Source organism: Dendroctonus ponderosae, unplaced genomic scaffold (assembly GCF_020466585.1).
Source record: "Dendroctonus ponderosae isolate FM_Combo_2020 unplaced genomic scaffold, Dpon_F_20191213v2 Dpon_F_20191213_1, whole genome shotgun sequence".
Classification (NCBI taxonomy): domain Eukaryota; kingdom Metazoa; phylum Arthropoda; class Insecta; order Coleoptera; family Curculionidae; genus Dendroctonus; species Dendroctonus ponderosae.
In genome coordinates this window covers 42,052,474-42,076,235 of record NW_026017110.1, presented here as the reverse complement: position 1 = coordinate 42,076,235, position 23,762 = coordinate 42,052,474, and the positions used below count along the sequence as shown (strand labels likewise).

Genomic DNA, 23,762 nt, shown 5'->3' with positions numbered 1-23,762 from the left:
GATATGACGGATCTATAAAGCCGATATTCAAATATAGAGCGCGGTCTGATTTTTTACCTTTTCGCCTTCCAGGTACCGGGAGGGTTGCAACCGGGCATTTATCCCATGGCTTGGATGTTACGAGGGCAAAACACCAATTTCCATGGTCGTAAATAGTCGGTTAAAAAGGGGCCTGGCAATTAGCATTTTTCAATTGCCAGGGAGAGAAGAAACGCAGCAGATATACGAAAGGTAAGAAAATATATTTTATAAAATTCTTCACAAACTTAACAAACATGTTGAGGTGCCTACATTAATCACTAGCCTAAAATAAGACACTTTGTTACAAATCAGTATACTTCAGGGTCAATCAGCAGGGTGGTTCAAAGCGTGATAACATTTTGAAACACCCTGTAAAGTATTCAAAATTGGGGTTGCAATTCAGTTTTCCTGTGTTATAATCACGTAATTTAGCCCTTAACTCTTCAGCTGAAACTGAAAAAACTGAATTGCGAACACTCAAACAGTGGTACATTAATCACGAAACCTAAAACAAGTTTCAGATGGTACTTAGAGCTAAGAGTATTTTATGTACAAATAAATTAGCCACTCGAGATGAGATCAAACTACCGAAACTAAGTCCTCTACAGCCCCCACTCACCTAGCCCCAGCCCCTTGGTTAACTGTCGGGCTGAGCTGGGTGCTGCACCCACCAGTCGCCCCCAGCAGGAATTTCTTCCCGGTCCGGACCGCCTAAAGCCAGGGGCGGCAGTTCGTTCAGCTCAGTCTTGATCTGCACGTTAAAGTTTTCGGCCAGAGCCCCCGAGGAGAACACTGGTATGAAGCAGTTCTGGGGCAGAGCCTCGGCTTTGGGGCTGACCGATTCTTCTGAGTACATGCCGGGGCTCAGAGAGCCCGCAGCGTTCACTTGCAGATAGGAGAGGTCCTGAGTGTTGAAGTCCAGCAGGTTCTGATCCGCAAGCAGCTGATTAGACATCGGGTCGAGATTTTCCGAGTTTTCGTACATAGTGGAGGGCACGATTTCATAGGTGTTATTGGCGGTGTTGATGCGAATGTACTGCTGAGGCGACGGGGTTGCCGCTGATGAAAAGTCATCGTCTTCATCCGATGGCGACATGACAAAGAAGTCGCCCTGGGAGGCGTTGGAGTCGTTCTGAGATGTGGGCGATGGACAGGGAGGGCCCTCAGAAGGCAACTGGTAGCCGTCCAAGGCCAGAATCTCCTCCAGACTTCTGATGTACTCCACAGCCATTCGCAGCGTCTCCACTTTGCTCAGCTTCTTGTTGCCGCGGCCGGTGTTGCTCTCGAAGGCCTGAGCAATGAAGCTGGGGATGTGCTGCCTTAAGTTGGCGAAGCCGTTGTTCACTTGCTTCACTCGGTTGCGTTCCCGCGCGTTTCTTCTAGCCACCGCGATCGGCTGCACGTTACTTTTCACTTCTTTGCCCCCCTTTTTGGGCCCTTTCCGCCCCGGATTGGTCAGCAGGATGTTGTCCTTCGGCTGCGGCAGGATGGGCGTCGCTTTTCTCAGCACAATGATTTGCCGGTCGCCCGATTTGGCCGAATGCTGATTGCTGCCGACACTCTGCTGCAGGATGTTCAGCTTCTGAGCGGCGGCCGCATTGTACTGAACCACACTGATCTGCGACATGCTACCGATTGATGTTCGCCAGCAATTAAAATCGCATTGTCTTCGATTAAGCTCACTTGAGTCGTGTTGGTCACTTGTTAAGGCGACGTTGTTTATTCCGGATGTGTTCAATTATGGTCGGATGGAGAGCGCGTGTTCTTTCAAATGGGTGAGGAAACCGACGACTGAAACTTTTCCCGATCTAATTTTAACGTTTGGCATGTGGCACGAGCGCGCGGATAAGAAACTCCACCCATTTTTCGGTCTGTTCGAAGGGTGTTTCGAGTCCAACAGCTGTTCGGTTGCGTTAAAAGCCGGCACATATGAGGGAGCCAGGAGAACCAGTGGTTGCAAACGAGCGGAAATATGGCCAAAGTATGTGACACATTTGCGGAAGTGTTTCACACATTAATTTACATTAATCGGAAAATGTGATTTGTGGATTTTTGGCGGAAAGTTTTTGATTGTTTCCACTTCATGCACAGCACTGGATCAAGCAGCTTCAAAATGGGAAGGTCTCTGACAACCCAGAAAACTCTTACAAAGTTTGACCAAAACCAGTAGTTTCAGCTAGTAATGGGCACTATCGAATGATTTTGACTATTGAATAATTAATAAATGAATGATTGCAACTATCGCATAAAAACATTCGAATGAATTTATCCATTGAACAGTGCGCGCTATCTAGTGCAGTGTAGGTCATTTGCAGATAACAAACTTATATTCTTTTGAAAATACAGGTTTCTAGTTAGTACGAACTAATTTAATACTGTACTTTATTCATAAAAAGAGCTCAGAGTAAATAGTAGCTAGATATTATTTACTCTGCGATGATGCGATTAATATCTATAAATATGCGTGAATTTATGCAAGCCATTGTTCGGATGTTTAGTACAGACCACCCGCGGTCTCCCAAGACGACGACGAAAAAAACGGAATTTCGGGGGCATCCGTTTCCCACTTTCCAAGAAGGGCTTTGAAAACCTTGGATACGATATAAGCCGCTTTCTTTGAAAGTGGTGAAAGTCCATTTTGTCAAAAAAAAAAGTTTATGATAAAAATAAATACAATTCATTATAACGTTTTCAAAAAAATCTGTTCAATTTTTGAACAAAAACCCAATTGTAATAAATCGATATTGAATTAAAAGTGAAAAATTTAATTGTTTAAAATTTGAATTCGTTTACTACAATGGAATTATGGCCATCGGATTTTCCGATAATGGTTATAAAACAAAAGAGTAAAACACTGCTATCGAACAACTAAAATGTATTACATTTCAAATTAATTCCTTAACTACTTAAAACTATCGAATATTAGGAGTCAATTTACGACTATATTAGGATCCATTTTGAGCCCGTTCAGAAAAGTACTAGAAGATTCAATGGGAAATATCTCGAAAACGGGCAGAGATATCGAGTTGAACCAAGTTGCAATTGCCACACCAATATTGCCAACAAAAAAGCGATATTAGAAAACCCAAAAAGTTCTGAGTTTTTAAATGGCACCAGTCTTCTTGCAACGCCCCCCAGAAACTTTATGCTAAGTAATAGGAAATTTGGATTCGTCCATCTAAAAAAAGCCTCAAACACATTTTTTTTGATAGCCGTAAAACTCGTTAAGAATCTATTTAAATAAACCAAAATTTTATTCAAACTTTGAGACCCTGTATCTCGGAAACTGTTAAGGCAAATTTGCATAAAACGCAATATTTTTGCGTAAAAAATTTCAGTTTAAATTTAGTTTAAAAAATATGAAATGACAAATTTCTTTAAAACGCATGGAGGTCTTTTAACCAATTTTTCCAGGAGTCAATAGCTAGGGAAGAGACAAGTTTTGCAATAAAATAATTTTCTTAAATTTTGCCAGTAGTGTGCGTACCTGCACGCGACCGAAACTGGTAAAGACAAAAATTGTACGCCACTGTATTTTTTAATTATTAAAATTACTTTTCAAAATCCTTGTTGCATTCCAAATAAAAAGTATATTTGCATTATTTGCTACCTCAAGCTGTTAAGATTCTGAAGTAAGATTTGTGGTAAGTGGGTCAAATTGGCCACATTTAATTGAGAACCATCGAACTGAGTTCATCTCATAGAAAGAGTGGATAAGTGTGTGGAGACCGAAGGTCTATTTTTTGAACACTTGGTAATTCGGTTTTTTATTGATAGTAAACGAGCACCTTTTAAAACATTTCAATATATTTATCTCCTTTAGGCACTACTCCAATAAAACGATGGTTTCCAATTAAATGTGTCCAAGTTGGCCTACCTACCAGAAATCCTACTTTAAAATCCTAACGGCTTGCCAAAGCAAAAACAATCAAGAAATTTATTTCATTTGCAATGAAAAAATAAATTTATGGGTATTGCATTTCTACCTAATTTTTTTATAGATACTATTTCTATTAACTACATTTGATCAAATGCTGAATTCGGCCACTTATTCAAATTCACTACTTTTCCATAAAATAACAGGATGTCGTGATGCCCCGATGGAAAATTTCGCCCCTTGCCAAATCCGACACTAATTTCAATTGACTGGATTTTTTCTTACACACATTTTGTTATTTAAATAATGAAAATCAGCTACAAATGTTGATGAGTTACGCCTTGAAAGAAACACCCTGTACACTTACATGTGCTGCGAAACATGCTGACCGTGAGTTTGGCCGAAAGCAGCCCATTTCCGAACCACTGGACTCATGAGGGACCCCCGATGGGTTTATGGTAAACAGAAACGGCTCTTTCATACAGGTAAGTCAGATTGGCGGGCTATTTGGGGCACTTTTTAGCCGGGATTTTCGAAAAAACCCTGACCCGGAAGCGTTCTGTCGGGAAGAGGAAGACGCTGGTCAGTTTGCTCCCGCCTTTCACTGTCCAGCTGATTCCCGGCCCATCACGAATGGAATTAAGCGCACGAAATTCGCACAATGTAACTGGATGTTTTGCGGTCGATAAAAAAAACTTTCTATCGAAAACCATTATCAGGCTCTTCGAGGAGAACCTCGAAGAGGTAAACCACATGTTGCGGGGTGGCAATTAGGCGCATATGTGCCACTTATGTATAAAACTATCTATTTTTATATGGGAGTGCGTATGCGACCGACATTTGGTTTGCAGCGCTATTTCGTGAAGTGCATTTCCTTGGCGAAACCATCGCAGCGCCCAGATGGTACCGTCTGGTCTGGTATGGTCTGGTCGGGCGAAAGTCGAGACAGATCGTTCAACTTGGGGACCCTTTAAATGTGCCAAATGTTCAGGGAAAGTCAAGGGATGGTTCAATGCCACTGTTGTTTATTCTTCGACGAAAAAACATCGTTGATGGTAGGATTTTGAACAAATGAAAACTGTTGCCAAACATTGAAGCAGACAAAACCTTTAAGCCGTTAAAGGCAATGTTCCGAGCCTGCTAGCCACTGTGTGAACCGATTTGGTACTAATTTACGACGAGTTTTATTTCCCTCAAAATCAATTAGGGAATCGCCGCCGGAAAAAAATCAATTGGGTGCGAAATCAGTTTTTCGAAGAGAAAATGCCCATAAAGTCCCTGCTGCGTTCGATGACCCATTTTGCAAGATACGTTTTTTCCGTTCGAGCTGATTTAGTGGTTTTTAATTGAAACTTAACGGCCGCACAGTCAAAGCGACGGCCAATCCCGAGGAATGGGCCCCAAAAAACGACCAGCAAGCTCGTTAATCGGGTTTATGGAACGCCATTCCTGCCATCACTGGATTGCGCTTTTAATTAGTTGAAAAAACCGTCACGTTTCGTTTGAACCGACGTGTTCGGATTTAGGACAAAAACATGTTGATTATCCCCTGTATATCGGCATGATGATTTTTTAATCGGTTGTGTCGTTAAGGTTTGGAAGCGCCGCTGATCCTGCGTCGGTTTAATGTCCATGTATATGCAAAAATCGCCTCAAATTGACCAAGTCCTTACAACTTAATGGAGGTTGTTGCACATGCACTTTTCAGTTTAAACGTTCACAACTCGCAAACTCGAACAGATCAAAGGCTGCAGAGTGGGGTTTCGGTCCTTTACAGAAGAGGCCTTAGCTGATAAGTGTGCAAAATAGCAATCGTTTCTCAGCATGCATTGAGGCTTCAGAATTTTTCAAATTGAATCAAAAATATAATTCTTTCTACCACCAAACGTTCCCCAGCAGATGGCATTGGCTAGAGAGAGTTGGCCACCTCCTAAAATCTTCTGCTGCCCTGATGCGAAATATTTTTTTCCTTTCTAACACCAACATTTCGCCTAAAGAGAGCATTTGTCAGAGTTGAGAGCAGTCCACAAAAAAAATTAGGCAACGCTAAACTCCTGCTGTTACTCGCTACCTTCTAAAATTTTCTGTTGCTCTGATGCAAACCTGATTTTTTTCCACCAAAATTTTACAAATTGAGAGCGTTTGCGTGCACAGAGATAAATAACGGAACCCTAAAGTCCTGGACCAGAAACTTGCTGGTTTCCTCCGAAGATTTTCTGCTTTCCGGATGCTAAATAAAAATTCTTTCTGCCACCAACATTTTGCCATTAGAGAGTATTTGGGCCTACATGAAATAAGATAACGCTAATATTCTGTTGCATTAACGCAAAATTATCAAATCATCATAATAGGTTAATCTGTTAGCAAGTGCAAAGCAATAGCAAGTGAGATTGTTTGCGGTGTAGCCTCGATACATTCGCTGTCTATAAGAATTTTTTTTATTGCAACAGTTTGGAAGGAAATTGGCTTCATATTGGCAAGCGTAAAACTCTCAAACTTGCACATGCTTCCACTCTTTACAGTTCTCAGTTATCAACACTTTTCAGAAATTCGAAAACCCTTAAAAGGCTAATAGATTTGGTGTACAAAGTGGTTTCAGGGACAAAGTTGATTTTGGTCATCGTTTCAGCGACAAAAGCGTTTAAATAGCAATCAAATCAAAAAGCGTTCAAATAATAAAAAGCATTCAAATACCTTAAGTGCAGGTTGTTCCTGGAAATAAGGTCTTTTGCTACAAGTTTGGCGGCGCACCAACATTTTTTAAATCCCAAAATGTATTGTTAGGAACAACCCAATGGCTTAAAAGCAATTTTGTAAATAAAATTTTTTTTTTCAAAAATTTTGGAAATTTTTTGAAAATAGTTAATGTTCGAAATTTTCACTTAAGAGTCGAATTTAGAGCAAAATTCCACTGTTCATTAACATGGTTTTCGTACATGGTTTCGGAGAAAATGGAACCTGAAGTTAGAGAGGCTTGACTTGTCACCCACATTGTTTGCATACTTATTTGCCCATAACTTCGCTACTGTTGGCAATATTTCAAAACGAAAAAATGCTCTGGATTTCCACGAGCATTCACTAGAGTTCAACTGTCTTGAGAAAAATCGACATTGGCAGTGGTTTGAAAGATAAAGAACCCTGATTTTGGTAATCGATCGACGGTCCATTTGCGCATACCTTCACTCTTTGACCTGTAACTTCGTTAAATGTGCAGATATTTCAAAATCTATAAAACCCGAAAAAGCCCAAAGAAGTAAATTCGCTTCATCAAATCCACAAATCTGCACATGTGAGCAGCATAAATGTTTACAAAGAAAAACTACAACCCTGGTTGCCATCTACTTCTACAAAATCAAATGCTGCCCTAATCCAGACAGCTGAAAATTTTCTAAAACCCCGATTTTTTGTCAAAAAAATCATTGAAGGGCGCTGGATGGCAAAAAATCCTGGCCGCTGAAATTTCCTAACGCGAATCATTTGGAAACAATGGTTTACTTAGAGTGTAAAATTTGACAAAAACAGGCCAATATCTAATTAAGTAGTCCGGGATCACTAGCAGACTCTTAGGGCGCTAACTGCTAAACCATCACAAAGCAATACACAAGTTCCTCCTACCTTTAGGCATTTTGGTCTGGATTCTACACTATTTTAACATTTTAATGCCGTGAAGATTACCTGCAAAAGAGACTTCTGTAGATAATCCCATTCATTAACTAAATGGGACTAAAAGCTCTAACCCTACATAACAACCAGGGGCAAAGTAATGCAAAACTTACCGAAAGCTGCATGGTGCCACCTGGAAAAAAAGAACAACAATCTTTAGTATTACAAATCAAAGTCAATTCCTGGGCCTCAGCCATTCATTGTCTATTCATCAATTAAAACACGTTATATATATACACACACACACATATATATATAATAATATATGCCAAGGCTTAAAGTAGCAACAACGCTACACATAGAAACTGATGATGGTGGAAAGCACCGAAACGTGTTTTAATTGATGAATAGACAATGAATGGCTGAGGCCCAGGAATTGATTTTGATTTGGAATTGAAACACAGTCAGGAAAGTATGTACAATTTAGTATTACAGAAAGTTAGTCAAAAGTTTAATTATTTAAAATGAACAAATTAAATTAAGAGAAATAAAAATTGCCTTCAACTTCAGTTGCAATTCGAAAAACTAGACTCACTTCAAGCCAAGAGACCCAAATTAGAAGCAATTCTTACCAGCTCTCTGCCAACTGGCGTCCCATACTTTATTTTCTACCCATTAGGCCTCGAAAAAATCAAACTACATTTTAACAAGCAATAAAGATCCACTCCGAATTGAAAACTTTTACCATTTTCCGAAGGCAGCGAACTGTTGGATCGTCACTTTGGATCCACATTCAATGCTTCGACAGAATACGAAAATTGCTTTTCACACGAGCTCTCGATTTAGCAATTTGCTCAATTTTTTGAAAACTGTGGAAACTGGCACTTCTCCACGTTCATAAAACCATACCGATTGAAGTGGAGGAAGTCAAGACAATAGAAGAAAATTGATTTTGTTTTTTGTGATTTGATTAAAATGGCTTCGACAAAATATTGTCTGAATTACATTTATTGAATTGAAGCTGGTCCTGACTGAATCTCTGCTACATGACTCCACGACTTGAAAGATGAATCCTCTTTTGCTGCCCTGATTGCGACATTAACTGTCTTTTTACTATCAAAATCTTCCCAATAGAGATGATTTGCACTGACAAGAAATAAGGTAACGCTAAACTTCTGCTTCTTATATTTGCTACTTCCTTAACTATTCTGCAATTGCCGCAAATAGAGCAAGGGCGGATCCAAGGGGGGGGGGGTCATGGTCAATTTTTCTAATTTCATACACAACAAAAGTCTGAATTTCTACTACTTGACCCCCCCCTGACTCAAAAGCTGGATCCGCTCCTGAAATTCAGAGAGGATACGTCCGCAAAAAAATAAAGTGATGCTAAACTCGTGCTCCTCAAACCTTTGCAGCCCCGATTCGGACTAAAATTCCATTTGACCATTAAAGAAAATTTCACTAATAGAAAGCGACTCAAAGGTATTTTTTTGCGAAATGCGATGAATACATTCTTCACTTTCCGCCACCATCAAACCCATCATTCGAATGAATCGCCCGCCGCATTGTCCCAATTGCGATGCACAACCCATAGTTTAAGCCCTTAATAAAACATCTACTTGTACGTACACGAAAATGCATCCGATAATCCCAAAGGGGGATGATCGACAGCTGTTCCTCAGCTGAAACGGAGAAAAAAATTAACCGTTTTTGTGCCATTTCGCTTGCACGCACTGCCGCGTTCATCTGGGAGGAAACGAGACGGATTCAGGTACCTGGAGGGCATCTATCGGACACGTTCCATGCCACGCGTCCCAAATCGGGATGAAATTTGCACAACAATCGCGTTGGGAGTTCTTTTGTGCTCGCCCGGTATAACTGCCAGCGATTCGAATGAGTTATTGAATTCATCCCTCGCTCGATAAAACCGTGATTGATGGCCAACTCTTGAAAATTACTGAAAAATCCAAATTTTGCAAGTGTGAGAGTTTTCACAGGCACCCTTGCAGTTGAGGCTGGGAACGACTCGAAAAAAAAGATAAATAACGGATTTCTGAGACCCAGATTTTGGCAGACAATGGGAGGTTTTTCAGGTAAAAACGCGCAATCCCGTAACGAAAAAGTATCAAATTTGTAAATTCTCAAAGTAGAAACAGGGGCGCTTTATTCGCGAATATTCTGCCCTCCTTGGGAGTTTTTGCATTTTAACGGTTTATGAGTGTCGTTTAGTGCGTAGTCAAACAAAATTCATGGTTAATTTTTTTTAAAATCAATTTAAAGCAGTTGGATTTTTTTGACGGATGGCTCACAAGATTCTACCAAACAGTTGCTAGTCACCACCTTCCTGTAGTAGGCGGCTGATTCTTTGGGCGTTCTTGTCCTGTTGGGGCTGTTGAAGTCCACATGGTAGTGCCCCAGATTGTTTCTGCAAAGCCCCAAAAAATGTCCTCTTTGCGTCAAGCTTTTACGACATTTCTTACGTCCATCCCGCATACCACTCGACGTCATTCATCAAGCTCCAGGCCACGTAGCCAATGAGATTCACGTCATCCTTGTAAATGGCATCGTTTAGGTTGCTCAAGTACATCTGGAATCCAAAAACAAAAACGCTCCCAATTCGCTCTCCAAATCGCCGTTTCATACCTTGTGGTAACGTCCTCTGGTATCCAAATCCTCCATCACATTTCCCGAATCGGTGTATCCATTTTCAGTGACAATGATGCCCTTCTCGTCGCCATAAGTGTCGCGAATCCAGCGCACCAAATGGCGAGCCCCCCAAGGAACCACCTTTTGAGTGGGATTAGGAAACGTGCACGCAAAAAACTAGCTGGGACTTACCTTGAACCAATCAGATACTGTTTTCTCCCAATCGTCCGGCTGATAGGTGCGCACGCGAAAGTCTGCCCCCAGACTAATTTCCTCGACTGGGGCCTCCTCTTTATCAGTGGCCAGCACTGTTGTGTACATGTTTACTGCCAGAAAGTCGTAGCTGCCTTTCAGCTCCTCCTTTTCTTCTTCGGTAAATGAGGGCAACCTCGACTCACTCAGTCCCTGCTCGGCGCTTCGCCTATCCACTCTTTCCCTCATCACTTCCGGATAATCGCCATAAACAATGGGATGGGCATACCAACCGTACTACAATCAAACAGTTGCTCCCATTGCTATCCAATGACCTTTTTGGTTTTCCTCCATTTACTCACAGTGGTAAGACTGCCGCGTTCCGCGGCCAGAATGTCTTCGCTGGAATTAGTGGCGGGTTCCACCCAAGACTCGTCGATTACCATCGAAACTTTTCCTTTCTGGGTGGCTCTGAAGCGCTCGTCGTACACTCTGTAGGCTTTGGCATGCGCCCGCAGCAAGTTGTGGGCACAAATGTAGGCGCCCCGTCCCGGATGTAGGTTCTGGGGGGAGAAGCCGCCAGAGTCATAACCTCCAGAGCAGGTTTGCTTCGGCTCGTTGAAAGTCGCCCACCACTTAACATCTTCCCCAAAGTTCTCGAACAGGAGGGTCGCATAGTCGACAAAGGCCGGAATAATATCCTGCGAGTTCCAACTTACTCCCAACTCCAAAAGTCCCACTCTCTGCTTACCTCGTTCAAAAATCCGCCTTCATCTTCAATAATACGCGGATTGTCCCAATGGTGCATGGTGACCAGAGGCTCGATGTTGTTTTCCTTGAGTTTCTGTATGAGGTCGCGATAGTAGGCCAGGCCTGGAACAAGTAGGGAACTAATCAGGTGAACTGATTTGTTGGGGGCGTTTCCGTACCTTTTTCGTTGATGTTGTCTATGCGTCCAGTGGGAAGAACTCTGGGCCATGAGATCGAGAATCGGTAAGTGTTCACGCCCTGGCGCTTCAGCAGCTCTAAAATTGCGCAAAAATTATTCCTTCGACTGTTCAACTGGCCTCAACTTACCAATGTCCACTTCAGTGTTATGATAGGCATCGCAACCAACATCGCCGTTTTGGCCTTCTGGAAACCAATCCGGGTTGTTGTGGGCGTCGAAATCCCAAATGCTTTCACCTGCCAATGGAACTTGTTGCATTAATCCCGGGGCTGCATTAAACTGAGCTTACCTTTCCCATCCTCATCCCAAGCGCCTTCGACTTGGTAAGCAGCCGAAGCGTAGCCCCACATGAATCCCTCGGGAAAGGCGATGTTGCTGACCTCGTCGCTGAAGAGGTGGGCGTGACTACCAGGAGTTCCTTCCCCTTGACTGGAAATGATTCACCATTAGCTACCTTTGAAACATGCACTGCAGGCAATTTACCTTTGGGCCACCAGGCCACAAAACGCTGCTAAAACCAGCGCACTCAGTCTCATTTTTTGACTTTCACACACTTTCCCAAACTCATTGCGTTATATACAAGAACCAGGTGCTTGAGCTAGATAACGCGATTACATGCGAAATGTCCCATCAAGTGTTTTTTGCGGAAAACATATAAGATATGTTGATGATAAGGACACTAACTATGTTGTTTTGAAGATTGGTTTTGCATAACAATCGATTAGCGTCAACAGGAATTTTCAAAAATTTCCTTACTTTTGGTAACAATTTGAGTGATTAGGTTGTTATCCACGCCGATTCAAAACACTTCAAAGTACATTTGATTGCGCACAAATTGATAGTTTGTCCTAAAAACTCGCATTTATGCTAACGGTTTTAAATGGGGAAAGGTACAAGATTTAGTGGTGCTCGACTTAATAAAATAGCCTTTGCTCAAAGCTTTTTATGAAGTCAAAGCGAAAGCTACAAGCTGCCGCCTGAAAGTCAACAAATGCCACTGTCGCTTGTTTGATTAATCGCTTTTAAACGATAAGAGCTAGAGAGTTGCTAGCTTCTGCCTTCAATAGCAATAAAGTGGCTCAGCAAAGCCTGCAAATTTCAAAATGCTGGCTTCATCAGGAATTTTGTGAATGTAAATTTTTTTTCGTTGCAGACTGAAAGTGAGCTAATGCAGCTTTCATTTCTTTAATTCGCATTTTCTAAACCAAGGTGCCACAGGATCCTTTATTTTTGCTCAGATTAGACGAAAAGCTGTTTAGTAAAGCGTACAAATTTCAAAATGTTCGCTATATCAGGAATTATTTTCTGATTTTTTTAAGTTGCAGCCTTAAAGTGCGAAATGCAGCTCTCACTATTTTAATTCATATCTTCTAAACAAAGATGTCTCTGTTATTTTTTTGCTCTAAATAGACTAAAAGCGGTTTAGTAAAGGGTACCAATTTCAATATGCTCGAATTATCGGGAATTTTTTGAGAACTTTTTAAATTGCAGCCTGAAAGTGAGTAAATGTAGCTCTCATTTGTTTATTTCATATCCCTTAAGCACAGTTGCTACGCACTCTGTTTGATTAGACGAAAAGTCGTTTACAAAAGTGTACAAAGTTGGAAATGTGGCCATTATCGCGACGTTTTTTTTTAATTTTTTTAAATTTCGACCTGAAAGTGAGTAAATGCAGCTCTCACTTTTTAATTGAAATCTTATAGACAAAGCTGCCAGAGACTTGGTTATTTTTGATCGGAAAAGAGGAAAATTTGCCTAGTAAAGTTTGCAAATTTCGAAATGCTGGCATCATCGGAACTTTTTGTGGAGATTTTGAAAGTTGCAGCCTGAAAGTGAGTAAAGTCACAAAATCGGTTATTTTCGCTCTAAATAGGAAGAGAGTTGCTTTGTCAAGTGAGTGAAATTTTTTTGAGAACTCTTTAAGTTGAAGCCTGAATGTAAGAAAACGCAGCTCTCCTATTTTTACTTGCTATCTTCCAAGGCAAGATACTGCCAACTCTAATATTTTTGCTCTAAACCGAGGGAACGTTTCTTAGTAAAACACGTAAGTTGTCGAATGCTGGCATCATCAAGATTTTCTACGACAATTTTTTCAAGTTGCAACCTGAAAGTGAGTTATGCAGCTTTCATTTGTTTAATTAATTTGTTCTAAACGAAGCTGTCGCGGACGACACTATTTCTCCCTAAAGGGAGGAAAAATTGTGTAGTAACGCATGCGAGTTTCGATGTTCGGGCCTTATGCCAGAAATTTGTTTGAAAATGTTTTAAGTCGCATCCGGAATGTGACTAAATGCAGCTCTCATTTGTTTAATTCATATCTCATAAACAAAGATGCTACGCACTCTCTTACTTTCGTTTTGATTAGAAGCAAAGTCGTTTACTAAAGTGTACAAATTTCGAAATGCTGCCATCATCGCAACGTTTTTTTGGATTTTTTTTTAAATTGCAACTTGAAACTGAGTAAATGCAGCTCTCACTTTTTTAATTCAAATCTTATAGGCAAAGCTGTCGGAGACTTGATTATTTTTTTTCTGAACAGAGAAAAATTTGCTTAGTGAAGTGTGCAAATTTCGAAATGCTGGCATCATCGAAACTTTTTATGGGGATTTTTAAAGTTGCAGCCTGAAAGTGAGTATATGCAGATTTCACTTGCTTAATTCATATGTCCTAAATGAAGCTGTCACAAACTCGGTTATTTTCGGTTACTCGGTTAAATACGAGGAGAGTTGTTTAGTAAATTGTACGAATTTCAAATAAATGCTGACATCATCAGAATTTTTTAAGTTGAAGCCCGAATGTAAGAAAATGCAACTCTCATGTTTTTAACTCCTATTTTCAAAGGCAAGATACTGCGAACTCTATTATTTCTGCTCTAAATAGAGGGAACGTTTCTTAGTAAAACACGTAAGTTGTCGAATGCTGGCATCATCAGGATTTTCTCCGATAATTTTTTGAAGTTGCAACCTGAAGGTGAGCAAATGCAACTCGCATTTGTTTAACTCAAATCTCCTGAACGCAGAGGGCATGGACTAAAAAATTTCTGCCCTAAATATAGAAAAGGTTGCCTAGTAAAACATAGCATGTTTTAGGAAATTGTTGAGCTCGCAGGGATCACTAAAAATTTTCAAACTCACTAGTCGATTTTTTTAAATATCTCTTATTATTCCGGTTCTATCAAATTTCACAACATAATTCTTTTCGTCGCAGGCTGACAGGAATCTAACAAACAATTGGTAGTGACCACCTTCTTGTAGTAGGCGGCGGACTGTTTAGGCGTCCTGGTTCTGTTGGGGCTGTAGAAATCCACATGGTAGTGGCCAAGGTTCGTTCTGAAACCCACCTTGCAATCAACAGGTCCGCTGGTTATCTGCGAAAATTCTTACGTCCAGCCCTCGTACCATTCAACGTCGTTCATCAAACTCCAGGCCAAGTATCCGAACAGATTCACGCCGTCCTTGTAAATGACATCGTTCAGGTTACTCAGGTACATCTGGAAGCAAATTTATGAAACTCTCCATCTCCTTGTAGAATGTTTTAGGTTCTACTTTGTGGTAACGTCCTCGGGTGTCCAAGTCCTCCATCTCATTGCCAGTGTCTTTGTAGCCATTTTCTGTAACAATGATGCCCTTGTCGTCGCCGTAAGTGTCGCGGATCCAGCGCACCAAGTGGCGAGCCCCCCAAGGAACCACCTTATTTGAAGAGAAAGGAAAATTCATTTGTGAGTGGGAAAACAAGAGACTTACTTTAAACCAAGAGGAGGCAGTTTTTTCCCAATCATCTGGCTGGTAGGTGTGCACGCGAAAGTCCGAGCCCAGACCGATTTCTTCAATTGGAGCCTCTTCCATATCTGTGGCCAGCACTGTCGTGTACATGTTTACTGCTAGAAAATCGTAGCTGCCTGTCGAAGACAAAAAAAGAACACTGAACAATAAAATTTCAGCAGTTTACTCCTTTGCACCTTTTAACTCCTCCTTCTCCTCGTCCGTGAATACTGGAAGTCGCGACTGGTTGAAGCCTTGCAAAGCGCTCCGCATGTCCACCCGTTCCCTCATAACCTGTGGATAATCGCCAAAGACAATTGGATGCGCATACCAGCCGTACTAAAATAAATCTGTCAGTCAAAGTTTTCTAACCAATCGCCCGACATTCACTTACGTTAGTAAGACTTCCACGCTCAGCGGCCAGAATGTCGTCACTAGAATTAGTGGCCGGCTCTGTCCAAGATTCAGTAATAATCATGGAAATTTTGCCGTTCTGAGTGGCTCTGAAGCGCTCATCGTACACCCTGTAGGTTTTGGCGTGCGCCCGCAGCAAGTTATGACCGCAAATGTAGGCCCCTGTGCCCGGGTGGAGGTTCTGAGGCGAAGAACCTCCAGTGTCGTAAGCTCCGGAGCAAACTTGATTCGGCTCGTTGAAGGTTGTCCACCACTTCACGTCGTCTCCGAAGTTCTCGAAGAGCAACGTGGCGTAGTCGACAAAGGCATCAATGTAATCCTGAAAATTCCTTCTCCAGAAACAACAGCCGTAGTTGGCCAGTAGTTTACCTCGGTGAGAAAGCCGCCTTCGTCCTCAATGGGGCGCGGATTGTCCGCATGATGCATATTGATAAAGGGCTCAATGTTGTTTTGCTTCAGCTTCTGGATGAGGTCCCGATAGTAGGCCAGTCCTGGAACCTTTTTGGTATAAATTGGCGAAAACTGATACTTGGTATGCACCTTTTTCGTTGATGTTATCAAGGTGGCCGGTTGGCAGCACTCTGGACCAAGACACCGAAAACCTATAGGTGCTGACGCCTTGCCTCCTTAGAAGTTCTATTGTAAGTTTAAAAATTAACCCACCAATTTAACCTCAGTTTCGACTAGAAAACACTTGCCAACATCCACATCGGTGTTGTGGTAAGCGTCGCAAGCAATATCGCCGTTCTGTCCCTCAGGAAACCACTCTGGCCGATTGTGGGCATCGTAGTCCCAAACACTTTCACCTAGAATTCGGTTCATTACTTTGCTGGCGGTTCAATGTAAGGGAAAATCAAGGTGCCTTTTCCATCCTCATCCCAAGCGCCTTCCACTTGGTAGGCTGCCGAAGAATATCCCCACATGAACCCATCTGGAAAGGCCATATCACTCACTTCGTCGCTGAAGAGATGAGCATGGCTGCCAAGCGTTCCTTCGCCATGGCTGGAAATATGGAGAAGTAATGGCAAACTATGGAAATTAATGGAAATGCGGTTACCTTTGGTTGAGAAGATAAGCAAACAAAAACACGGCAATTGTGTGCTTCATAGCTGCCATTCAAAGGCGGCTTTTGTTTTTGGTGGGCTTATATACAAAGATAACGGGTCTAAAGTGGGACAATTTGAATTTTAAGTTGTTATTTATTTAGAAAATACACAAAACAAGGGTACTTGAATTGAGTGTAAACACCGCTGATTTTTGGGATTGTTTTCAAGCACTTAACAGAGAAAACGTGATATAATAGTCATGCGATACTCAGCGATAGTAGGAAATCATGACTTCCGTGAACGTAGATTAACATGAACCATGAAGGTTTTGTATGTTGAAACCCTAGTGCTTTTACCCTTGGCGAAAAATTGAATAAAACCTATATTCCCGCAAACGCAAATGCGCCAATTAACCCGATATTACCCGTGTTTATTTTTCTATGGAAAATACACTAATCGGGTCCTTAATTTTAATGTGTTTAGACAATTCCGAATCCGGGACTCTTGAGTCCAACACTTGAAAGAGCAAACATGATCAGTAATCCGAAATATTGACTTCTGTGTCCTTAGATTAACATTAAGCATGCAGGCGTCATAGAATAAAAGCGCTAACGCGTCTCAAATTTGCAAAAATATTAAATTTATCTAGAAATTCTTGAGAACGACGAATGTGCCACTAAGACCCAATTGCTTATCCCAATCCCAATAATCGCGCATAGCCACAACGATTACTCCTAGTATATTCATCCGGTTTTGACTACTAATCATGTAGTTTATCTCTGAAAACCCGTTACGGTTTCCACGTTTCTGATATTTTAAAAAACGTAGAATAAAGTATCCAGTTTCTCACAAAATCGAATGCGCCAATTGCAGCTTTAATCTAAGCCAATAAGCGTCTGGTTTTTTACATAGATAATAGACAGAAAATACTCTTGAGTCAAGAATATAGACACGTTTTTCGACACTGCTTCCAGGAGCGCAGATTATCATCAAATATACAGGTTTTCTCCATTAAAATCTCTAATTATAATATCATTTACAAAAACACTGATTGAAAAAAATTAAATTCCGGATAAATGTTCAGCACGGGTCTAGTTTTTATTGGAAAATACACAAAAAGGTTCGAGTCGGAGTCGAGTGTCTACATAGCTATTTTCCGGGATTGTGTTAACACCGCGGCTTTTTGGGTTGTTGAGCACCGAAAAAATAAATAAAGTGATCAATATTCACAAAAATTGACTTTCAGTAGCCAGAAAAGTAAAAACCCTCACTATTTGAAAATTAGCTGCAATTCCGACGAATGCGCTACTTAAAACCAATTGCCTTCCAAAATCGGCTCTAAATTAAACCAACCCAATATTGGCGCCCAGCCAGTACATTCATGTAACGTAGCTTCAGAGTTCACTCTGAAAAGGCGTCAGGGTTTCAAAGATCTGCAAAAAGTTAAATTAAATATTCGATTTTTGACAAAGGCGAATGCGCCAATAGAAGCGATTGGATTATCAAATATCGACCTTCAAGAGCGTAGACGAACATGAAACGTAGTTCTTTTTTCAAATATTAATTTTTACTAATTTATTTTTTTTGGCTTTATTTTGTATAAATATTTTATATTCTTGACAAAGGCTTTGTTATTGACACACCGTCACTTTCTGACGCTGTGTGTAAGCATTAGAAAAAAGATAATCCATTATTATAAGAATGGACTTTCGTTAGTTCCGAAACGTTAGAGCTTCCTGCTTGCATCCAGTAAAAAAAATGCAATTCCTGACTGAGCCATAGGCGACTCAGTCAGTAAAAACCTTCGCAAATCCGACCCAAATTAAATCAAACAGTGGCGCATAGCCAGAACAATTACCCACAGTAATTTAGTAGGTCATAAACTAAACGTGCATTTTACTCCGAAAAAGCGTTTGGGTGCAACGCTTTTCATATTTGCAAAAACGTGGAATAAAAAATCCAATTTCTAACAAAGGCCAATGCCCCGCTTGAAGCGGTAAGTGTAGTTAAATCCTAATTTAGCCAGGCCAACAAGTGTCGGCTTTTTTGGATAAAACATAAAATTCCTCGTTATTGTGATATTGCGCTGATTCTGTTCTGTGTAAAATATTATGTTCCTATTAAAGGCCCAGTAAACATCTGGCTTTTTTTAATGGAAAATCCACAAAAAGACCATTGAATCGAGTCTACACAGATATTTTTTGGGATTGTGTTAACACTGCTATTTTTAATCACCTGAAAAAAGTGATCGATAATAATAAGAAAATTGACTTCCAGAGGCGAGCAGCAAAAGTCTGGCGCTAGTAAAATGTAAAAAACCCAAAAACAGTGAATCAATAATGCAATTCCTGATTAAGGCAAATGCACGCCTAAAAACCTTCGAAAATCGGACCCAAATTAAGCCAACCCAATAACGGCGCACAGCCAGAACTAGCGATTTTAAAATCACTGTTATAAAGTGAATTGAACTGTGAATTCAACCTGTGAATGTGATTTCAATTGTGGTTGCGTTTTCGTGATATAGCAGAGGCATAAGGTGATGGGCAATTTTTCGCCACTTGCAGAAACAATTTTAAAATATTTGTAATTCATATTTTTTAAATAAATAACCTTAGTTAGGTATACAACGAATAATATTTTATACTTAAAGTACAAATTATTTTAAGGCCACTAAACAATTGCAGCCTCTGCATCTAGCAACTGGCTACACACAGGGGCGAATCCAGCTTTCGAGTCAGGGGGGGGTCAAGTAGTAGATATCATAATACATAAATCTTTGTGAACAAGGTATATTTGATTTTAATTTTTGATCTGAAGAAAACTTTATTTGAGTGAAAATGGGTTCAAAAATATTACTTCCCTATCCTTCGAGAAAATTTTCTGAATTTATTGATATTGTGAGATGCCGCATTTCATGTGCCGCTTCAAATTTGACGTACTTGATTTGTAAGATAACTTTGCTTTGCATAAATTGCATTTTGCAAAATTATTAATTGCAAAAATATTACTTCCCTATCCTTCACAAAAATTTTCAGAATTTATTGATATCGTAGGATGTTGCATTTCATGTGCGGTTTCAAATTCGACGTACTTTTGCATTTTGCAATTTGCAAAATTATCATCTAATGCAGAAAAGAAAGTCCATAAAAAAGTAATTTTCCATCGCTTAGCACAAGCCATAATAAACAATTTCAATTGGAAACAATGAACAAAACAGAAAAACTAAGCGTATTCCCAGAAAATAATTTTTTTAAATATACAAAACTGGCCTCCGACACACAATCAGAATACGGCTAATGAATGGTGCATACTAAAATAGGTTCCTAAAAATATCAATACAATCTGGGCTCATGGGAACTCGTGAATGCAAGCTTTCATTAGCGAACAAAATAATTTTATTTGGGTTTGTTCTTTCCTTCTTTCGCTCTTTATTTAGCCGTATCTATAGTTCCTTCACCGGGTCACATGCAACTCTCGCAAAAGCAAACGTTGCTCTTTAATATCACGTCTGGGACCATCACGTTTTAAATCACTGTTTATTTTTACGTTCGTCACAGATTGTGATTGCGATTTCTTAATCACTGTAAAAAATCACGGACAGTGATTTCTTGCTCAACTCTAGCCCGAACGATTTTCCACAGTACATTTCAGTGGCGGCGCCAGCTTTATTTTCCGCTTGGGCGAAAGCCGGCGGAAATTGTCGTGAAAGTTCGTGTAGCGATAGAGCCAAATCAATGACTTCTTTTTCCTCTAAATGAAAATCTTTGGTTCTTGTCCTAGCAGGAAACAAGTACCCATATTTAGACTCGAAAATAATTTTTTAATATTAAGTTACTTAAAAATTTACTTTTCAATTCCCGAACAACTCGGAATGTTTTCACGTTCACTATCATTATTGTTGAATTTGACCTGATTTTTTTAATTCGCAAGTATTTATACGCTATTAAAAGCGGTTGGGCGAGGCAAATTTTTGATGGACGCTCGCCCAATCTCGCTCACCCCTAGCGCCGCCACTAAACGTGCAGTTTACTTTAAAACTAGGGTAAATTTGCGGAAAGTCACTACGTATTTTCAAACAATGGACATTACATCTGATCGTCTAGACCACAGTCCCAACAATAACTAAGTTATGGATATGGCATGCAAATGCACCGAAAAATTAAAGCCACATTTCACCTAAGAGACTAATCGATACCGCTTTAAAGCGTAAAACCGACCCTAAAAAATTACAATATTCAACCCCCAGAAGCTTTTATCAAAATAATGTCCTTTAACTGACCTGCTCGCGGGCATTATTATGGAGTTTTTGTTGCTATGAGCGGCTAATTCCATTGTGAGGGACTGGAATTTTGTTGACTTCTTTTATATTCAAATCGGATGTTATCAAATGCAGAAATTAAAATATACCTTGACCCCGGTTTTTTACATTGCTTGTACCGTTAACGAGGATTTGCTCGGATCGGTTTCACTCCGGAGAAAATAATGGTGGAAAGCCAGATGGGGACAGTCGTTCAGCGATAATAAGCTATTCACTTTCACGTGGTTGAATGAGGAGAACTCCAAGCAAGCAAATCAATGCAAAGATCCCCAAATGGTCGAGCCACTTTACATTCATATTGTCATCGTGATTATTTGAAAAAATGGAAATTTTGTGTATCTTTGACCCAGGAAAGGCGACGTCATTAACCATCAACGTGCGGCGAACAATGGCTTTAGCTATCAAAAATTCCTGTATAAATCGAAATCAAAGCATCAGCGATTCAGTTTTTGTTAGCTAGTGAAGAGCTACGGTCATTGAAAAATGACAGTGCTGGTAAAACGGCAGTTACATTATCTAGAACTTAAAAAACACAGAATTTGTCTTCACAGGGAGCTGAAAGCTTCAACAATGCCTCATTCATGCCCAACATGTGGGCGACCATTTTCATCGGAATCCTGCTCATGCTGACCATCTATCATTTCTGGCTGCAGTCGTTGCGCTACATAAAACTGGGCAATAAAATCCCTGGACCCGCACCTTGGCCCATCGTGGGCAACATGCTGATGGCCATCGGCAGGAACCCTATTGGTAATCTCCCCTTGACACAATAACTCCAATTTCCAGCCAATTCCATTTCAGATATGATGAAGATGGTGCTGGATATTTACCACAACTCGAAGAGCGACGTGCTGAAAGTCTACCTGGGGCCGAAGCTCTACGTGGCTTTGTCCAACCCCCAAGACATAGAGGCAAGCATTTGATCCGGACATAAGGCTTAACACTCTTTAACACGCTCCCTTTCAGCTGATCCTCGGCAGCCATGTTCATCTGGAAAAGTCCTGGGAATACGAACTGTTCGAGCCTTGGCTGGGCGAGGGTCTTCTGATCAGCAAAGGTCAGTTGCATGCTCCCTCAGAGTAGTCACTTAAACCAAACAATTCATGTAGGCGAAAAGTGGAGGACGCACCGCAAGATGATTGCGCCGACGTTCCACTCGTCCATCCTCAAGTCATTTATGCCCGTCTTCAACAAGAACGCCCGCGTTCTGCTGCAGCAGCTGGATAAAGTGAAAGGGCAGGAGTTTGATGTTCACGACTACATGAGCGGAACCACTGTGGACATTCTCTTAGGTAAGCAGCGGCAAACCGAGGTTCGCCAGCAGAGGTTATATACATTTTCTTTATAGAAACGGCAATGGGAGTGAAAAAAACCGAAGAGGACAACACGGGCTTTGAATATGCCAAAGCCGTGATGGAGTAAGTAAAAAGGCTTCTTTTCAAACCTACAAGAAACTTCTTGTCCTACTCCAATTCGTTAGCATGTGCAACATCCTCCATTTACGGCACTACAAAGTATGGCTGCGACCCTCCTTCATTTTCAAGTGGACCAAGATGGCCTCAGAACAAACCAAGCTGCTGCAGCTGATCCACAGTCTGACTAGAAAGGTGCTGCATTCACCCGACTCGCGCCAAATCTAACGGGAACTTTCAGGTCATCAAACGGAAAAAAGACGACTATTTTGTACGCGCCTCCAAACAGGAGAGCAGCCTGTATAAGGAGGCGCTCAAAGAGGAGATGTTGGACCTCAATGCGCCAGCAAAACCAAATGAGCGAACCGAAAACTACAAGTATATCAGGGATGACCTGGAAGACATCGAGGACAACGACGTTGGCGAGAAAAAGCGCCTGGCTTTCCTGGACTTTATGATCGAAGCCAGCCAAACGTCTGGAACCAAGCTGACTGACGAGGAAATCAAAGAAGAAGTTGACACCATTATGTTTGAGGTTTTATTTCAACCGACCAATGCAGAACTTGCGGCAAAGAGTTTAATTTGCAGGGTCACGACACAACTGCAGCCGGGTCCAGCTTCGTCCTGTCTATGTTGGGAGTGCATCAGGATGTGCAGGAAAAATGCGTAGCCGAGCTAAAGGAGATTTTCCAGGACGACTGGACTCGCCCTATCACCTTTTTCGACACCCTCCAGATGAAGTACCTGGAAAGAGTGATCATGGAAACGCTGCGCTTGTATCCGCCAGTGCCAATAATTTCTAGAAAAATCAACGAAGACGTGCAACTAGGTAAGCGAGTAGAACGGTATAAATTGTAAAATTAGCTCAATTTTATTCAAAACCGCATTGCGATATTTGCGTGCGTTCTTGAATATAAATTTTTTTTATTCCACACCCACATCAAGTTGCCAAAGGAGGAGACATAAATTGCGCCTCCCTTCGATCTCCAATTAATTATGCTTGTGGTTGAATACAAATGATGGCGCGTTAAAAATCAACCAAAAAAACTGCATTAAGCGAGCTCTTTTCCAGTCACTTGCGACCTGACAATACCAGCGGGCAGTACCATCTTAATATCCCAGTTTGCCACGCATAAACACCCGAAATATTGGGAGAACCCGGACGTGTTCAATCCAGACAACTTTCTGCCGGAAAAGTGCCAGGACCGGCACTATTATGCCTATTTTCCTTTCAGTGCCGGCCCGCGAAGCTGCGTGGGTACGTAGAAAGACAATTGCTGTCCCTGTGTGGTTAAACTGTGTGTTTCAGGTCGCAAATACGCCATGCTTAAGCTGAAAGTGATCCTGGCCTCGGTCTTAAGACAGTTTGTGGTCACGTCGCTCAAGCAGGAGAAGGATTTCATGCTGCAGGCCGACATCATTTTGAAAAGGGCCGACGGATTTGGAATCACCATCAAGGACAGGGTGGTCAACTGATTTGTGTTTATATGTGCAGATATGGAAATAAATAGGATTAGATTATG

At 41.1% G+C, this 23,762-nt stretch overlaps 4 protein-coding genes and 1 long non-coding RNA gene across 5 annotated transcripts; 1 reads left to right on the top strand and 4 right to left on the bottom strand.

Annotated features, from left to right (window-relative positions):
* Positions 1-223: 223 nt before the first annotated feature.
* LOC109540679 (achaete-scute complex protein T3-like) lies at positions 224-2,690 on the bottom strand. Its single transcript, XM_019909124.2, has one exon. The coding sequence runs from the start codon at positions 1,646-1,648 to the stop codon at positions 659-661; it is 990 nt and encodes a 329-aa protein (XP_019764683.2). The 5' UTR covers positions 1,649-2,690; the 3' UTR covers positions 224-658.
* A 4,681-nt stretch (positions 2,691-7,371) lies between these two features.
* On the bottom strand, positions 7,372-7,832 carry LOC109538799. The gene is made up of 2 exons (XR_007280242.1): positions 7,675-7,832; positions 7,372-7,573 (listed from the first exon to the last, which is right to left on the bottom strand). It is a non-coding gene; the product is annotated as an uncharacterized LOC109538799 (long non-coding RNA).
* A 1,915-nt stretch (positions 7,833-9,747) lies between these two features.
* Positions 9,748-11,857, bottom strand: LOC109540588 (myrosinase 1-like). Its single transcript, XM_048660686.1, has 10 exons — positions 11,772-11,857; positions 11,578-11,717; positions 11,417-11,524; positions 11,269-11,364; positions 11,091-11,212; positions 10,702-11,040; positions 10,340-10,636; positions 10,145-10,288; positions 9,982-10,088; positions 9,748-9,926 (listed from the first exon to the last, which is right to left on the bottom strand). Exons 1-10 carry the CDS (start codon positions 11,822-11,824, stop codon positions 9,776-9,778), a joined length of 1,557 nt encoding a protein of 518 aa, XP_048516643.1. The 5' UTR covers positions 11,825-11,857; the 3' UTR covers positions 9,748-9,775.
* A 2,568-nt stretch (positions 11,858-14,425) lies between these two features.
* On the bottom strand, positions 14,426-16,612 carry LOC109538800 (myrosinase 1). The gene is made up of 11 exons (XM_019906185.2): positions 16,521-16,612; positions 16,326-16,465; positions 16,162-16,269; positions 16,004-16,099; positions 15,833-15,954; positions 15,444-15,782; positions 15,247-15,388; positions 15,032-15,186; positions 14,834-14,977; positions 14,672-14,778; positions 14,426-14,617 (listed from the first exon to the last, which is right to left on the bottom strand). The coding sequence occupies exons 1-11, from the start codon at positions 16,577-16,579 to the stop codon at positions 14,470-14,472; spliced, it is 1,560 nt and encodes a 519-aa protein (XP_019761744.1). The 5' UTR covers positions 16,580-16,612; the 3' UTR covers positions 14,426-14,469.
* A 4,616-nt stretch (positions 16,613-21,228) lies between these two features.
* On the top strand, positions 21,229-23,762 carry LOC109538790 (cytochrome P450 4g1). Its single transcript, XM_019906179.2, has 11 exons — positions 21,229-21,322; positions 21,379-21,577; positions 21,629-21,738; positions 21,794-21,884; positions 21,937-22,119; positions 22,176-22,245; positions 22,308-22,434; positions 22,481-22,774; positions 22,828-23,068; positions 23,312-23,497; positions 23,549-23,762. The coding sequence occupies exons 1-11, from the start codon at positions 21,311-21,313 to the stop codon at positions 23,713-23,715; spliced, it is 1,680 nt and encodes a 559-aa protein (XP_019761738.2). The 5' UTR covers positions 21,229-21,310; the 3' UTR covers positions 23,716-23,762.

Coding starts and splice junctions, on each gene's coding strand:
- LOC109540588 (XM_048660686.1), bottom strand. CDS start 11,824: ATGAGACTGAGTGCGCTGGTTTTAGCAGCGTTTTGTGGCCTGGTGGCC. Junction 11,525..11,577: donor TTGGGATGAGGATGGGAAAG/GTAAGCTCAGTT, acceptor TTCCATTGGCAG/GTGAAAGCATTTGGGATTTC. Junction 10,089..10,144: donor CCAGAGGACGTTACCACAAG/GTATGAAACGGC, acceptor TTTGGATTCCAG/ATGTACTTGAGCAACCTAAA.
- LOC109538790 (XM_019906179.2), top strand. Junction 21,578..21,628: donor CATCGGCAGGAACCCTATTG/GTAATCTCCCCT, acceptor ATTCCATTTCAG/ATATGATGAAGATGGTGCTG. Junction 21,739..21,793: donor CCAACCCCCAAGACATAGAG/GCAAGCATTTGA, acceptor GCTCCCTTTCAG/CTGATCCTCGGCAGCCATGT.
- LOC109540679 (XM_019909124.2), bottom strand. CDS start 1,648: ATGTCGCAGATCAGTGTGGTTCAGTACAATGCGGCCGCCGCTCAGAAG.
- LOC109538800 (XM_019906185.2), bottom strand. CDS start 16,579: ATGGCAGCTATGAAGCACACAATTGCCGTGTTTTTGTTTGCTTATCTT. Junction 16,466..16,520: donor GCTTATCTTCTCAACCAAAG/GTAACCGCATTT, acceptor CCATATTTCCAG/CCATGGCGAAGGAACGCTTG. Junction 14,779..14,833: donor CCCGAGGACGTTACCACAAA/GTAGAACCTAAA, acceptor ATTTGCTTCCAG/ATGTACCTGAGTAACCTGAA.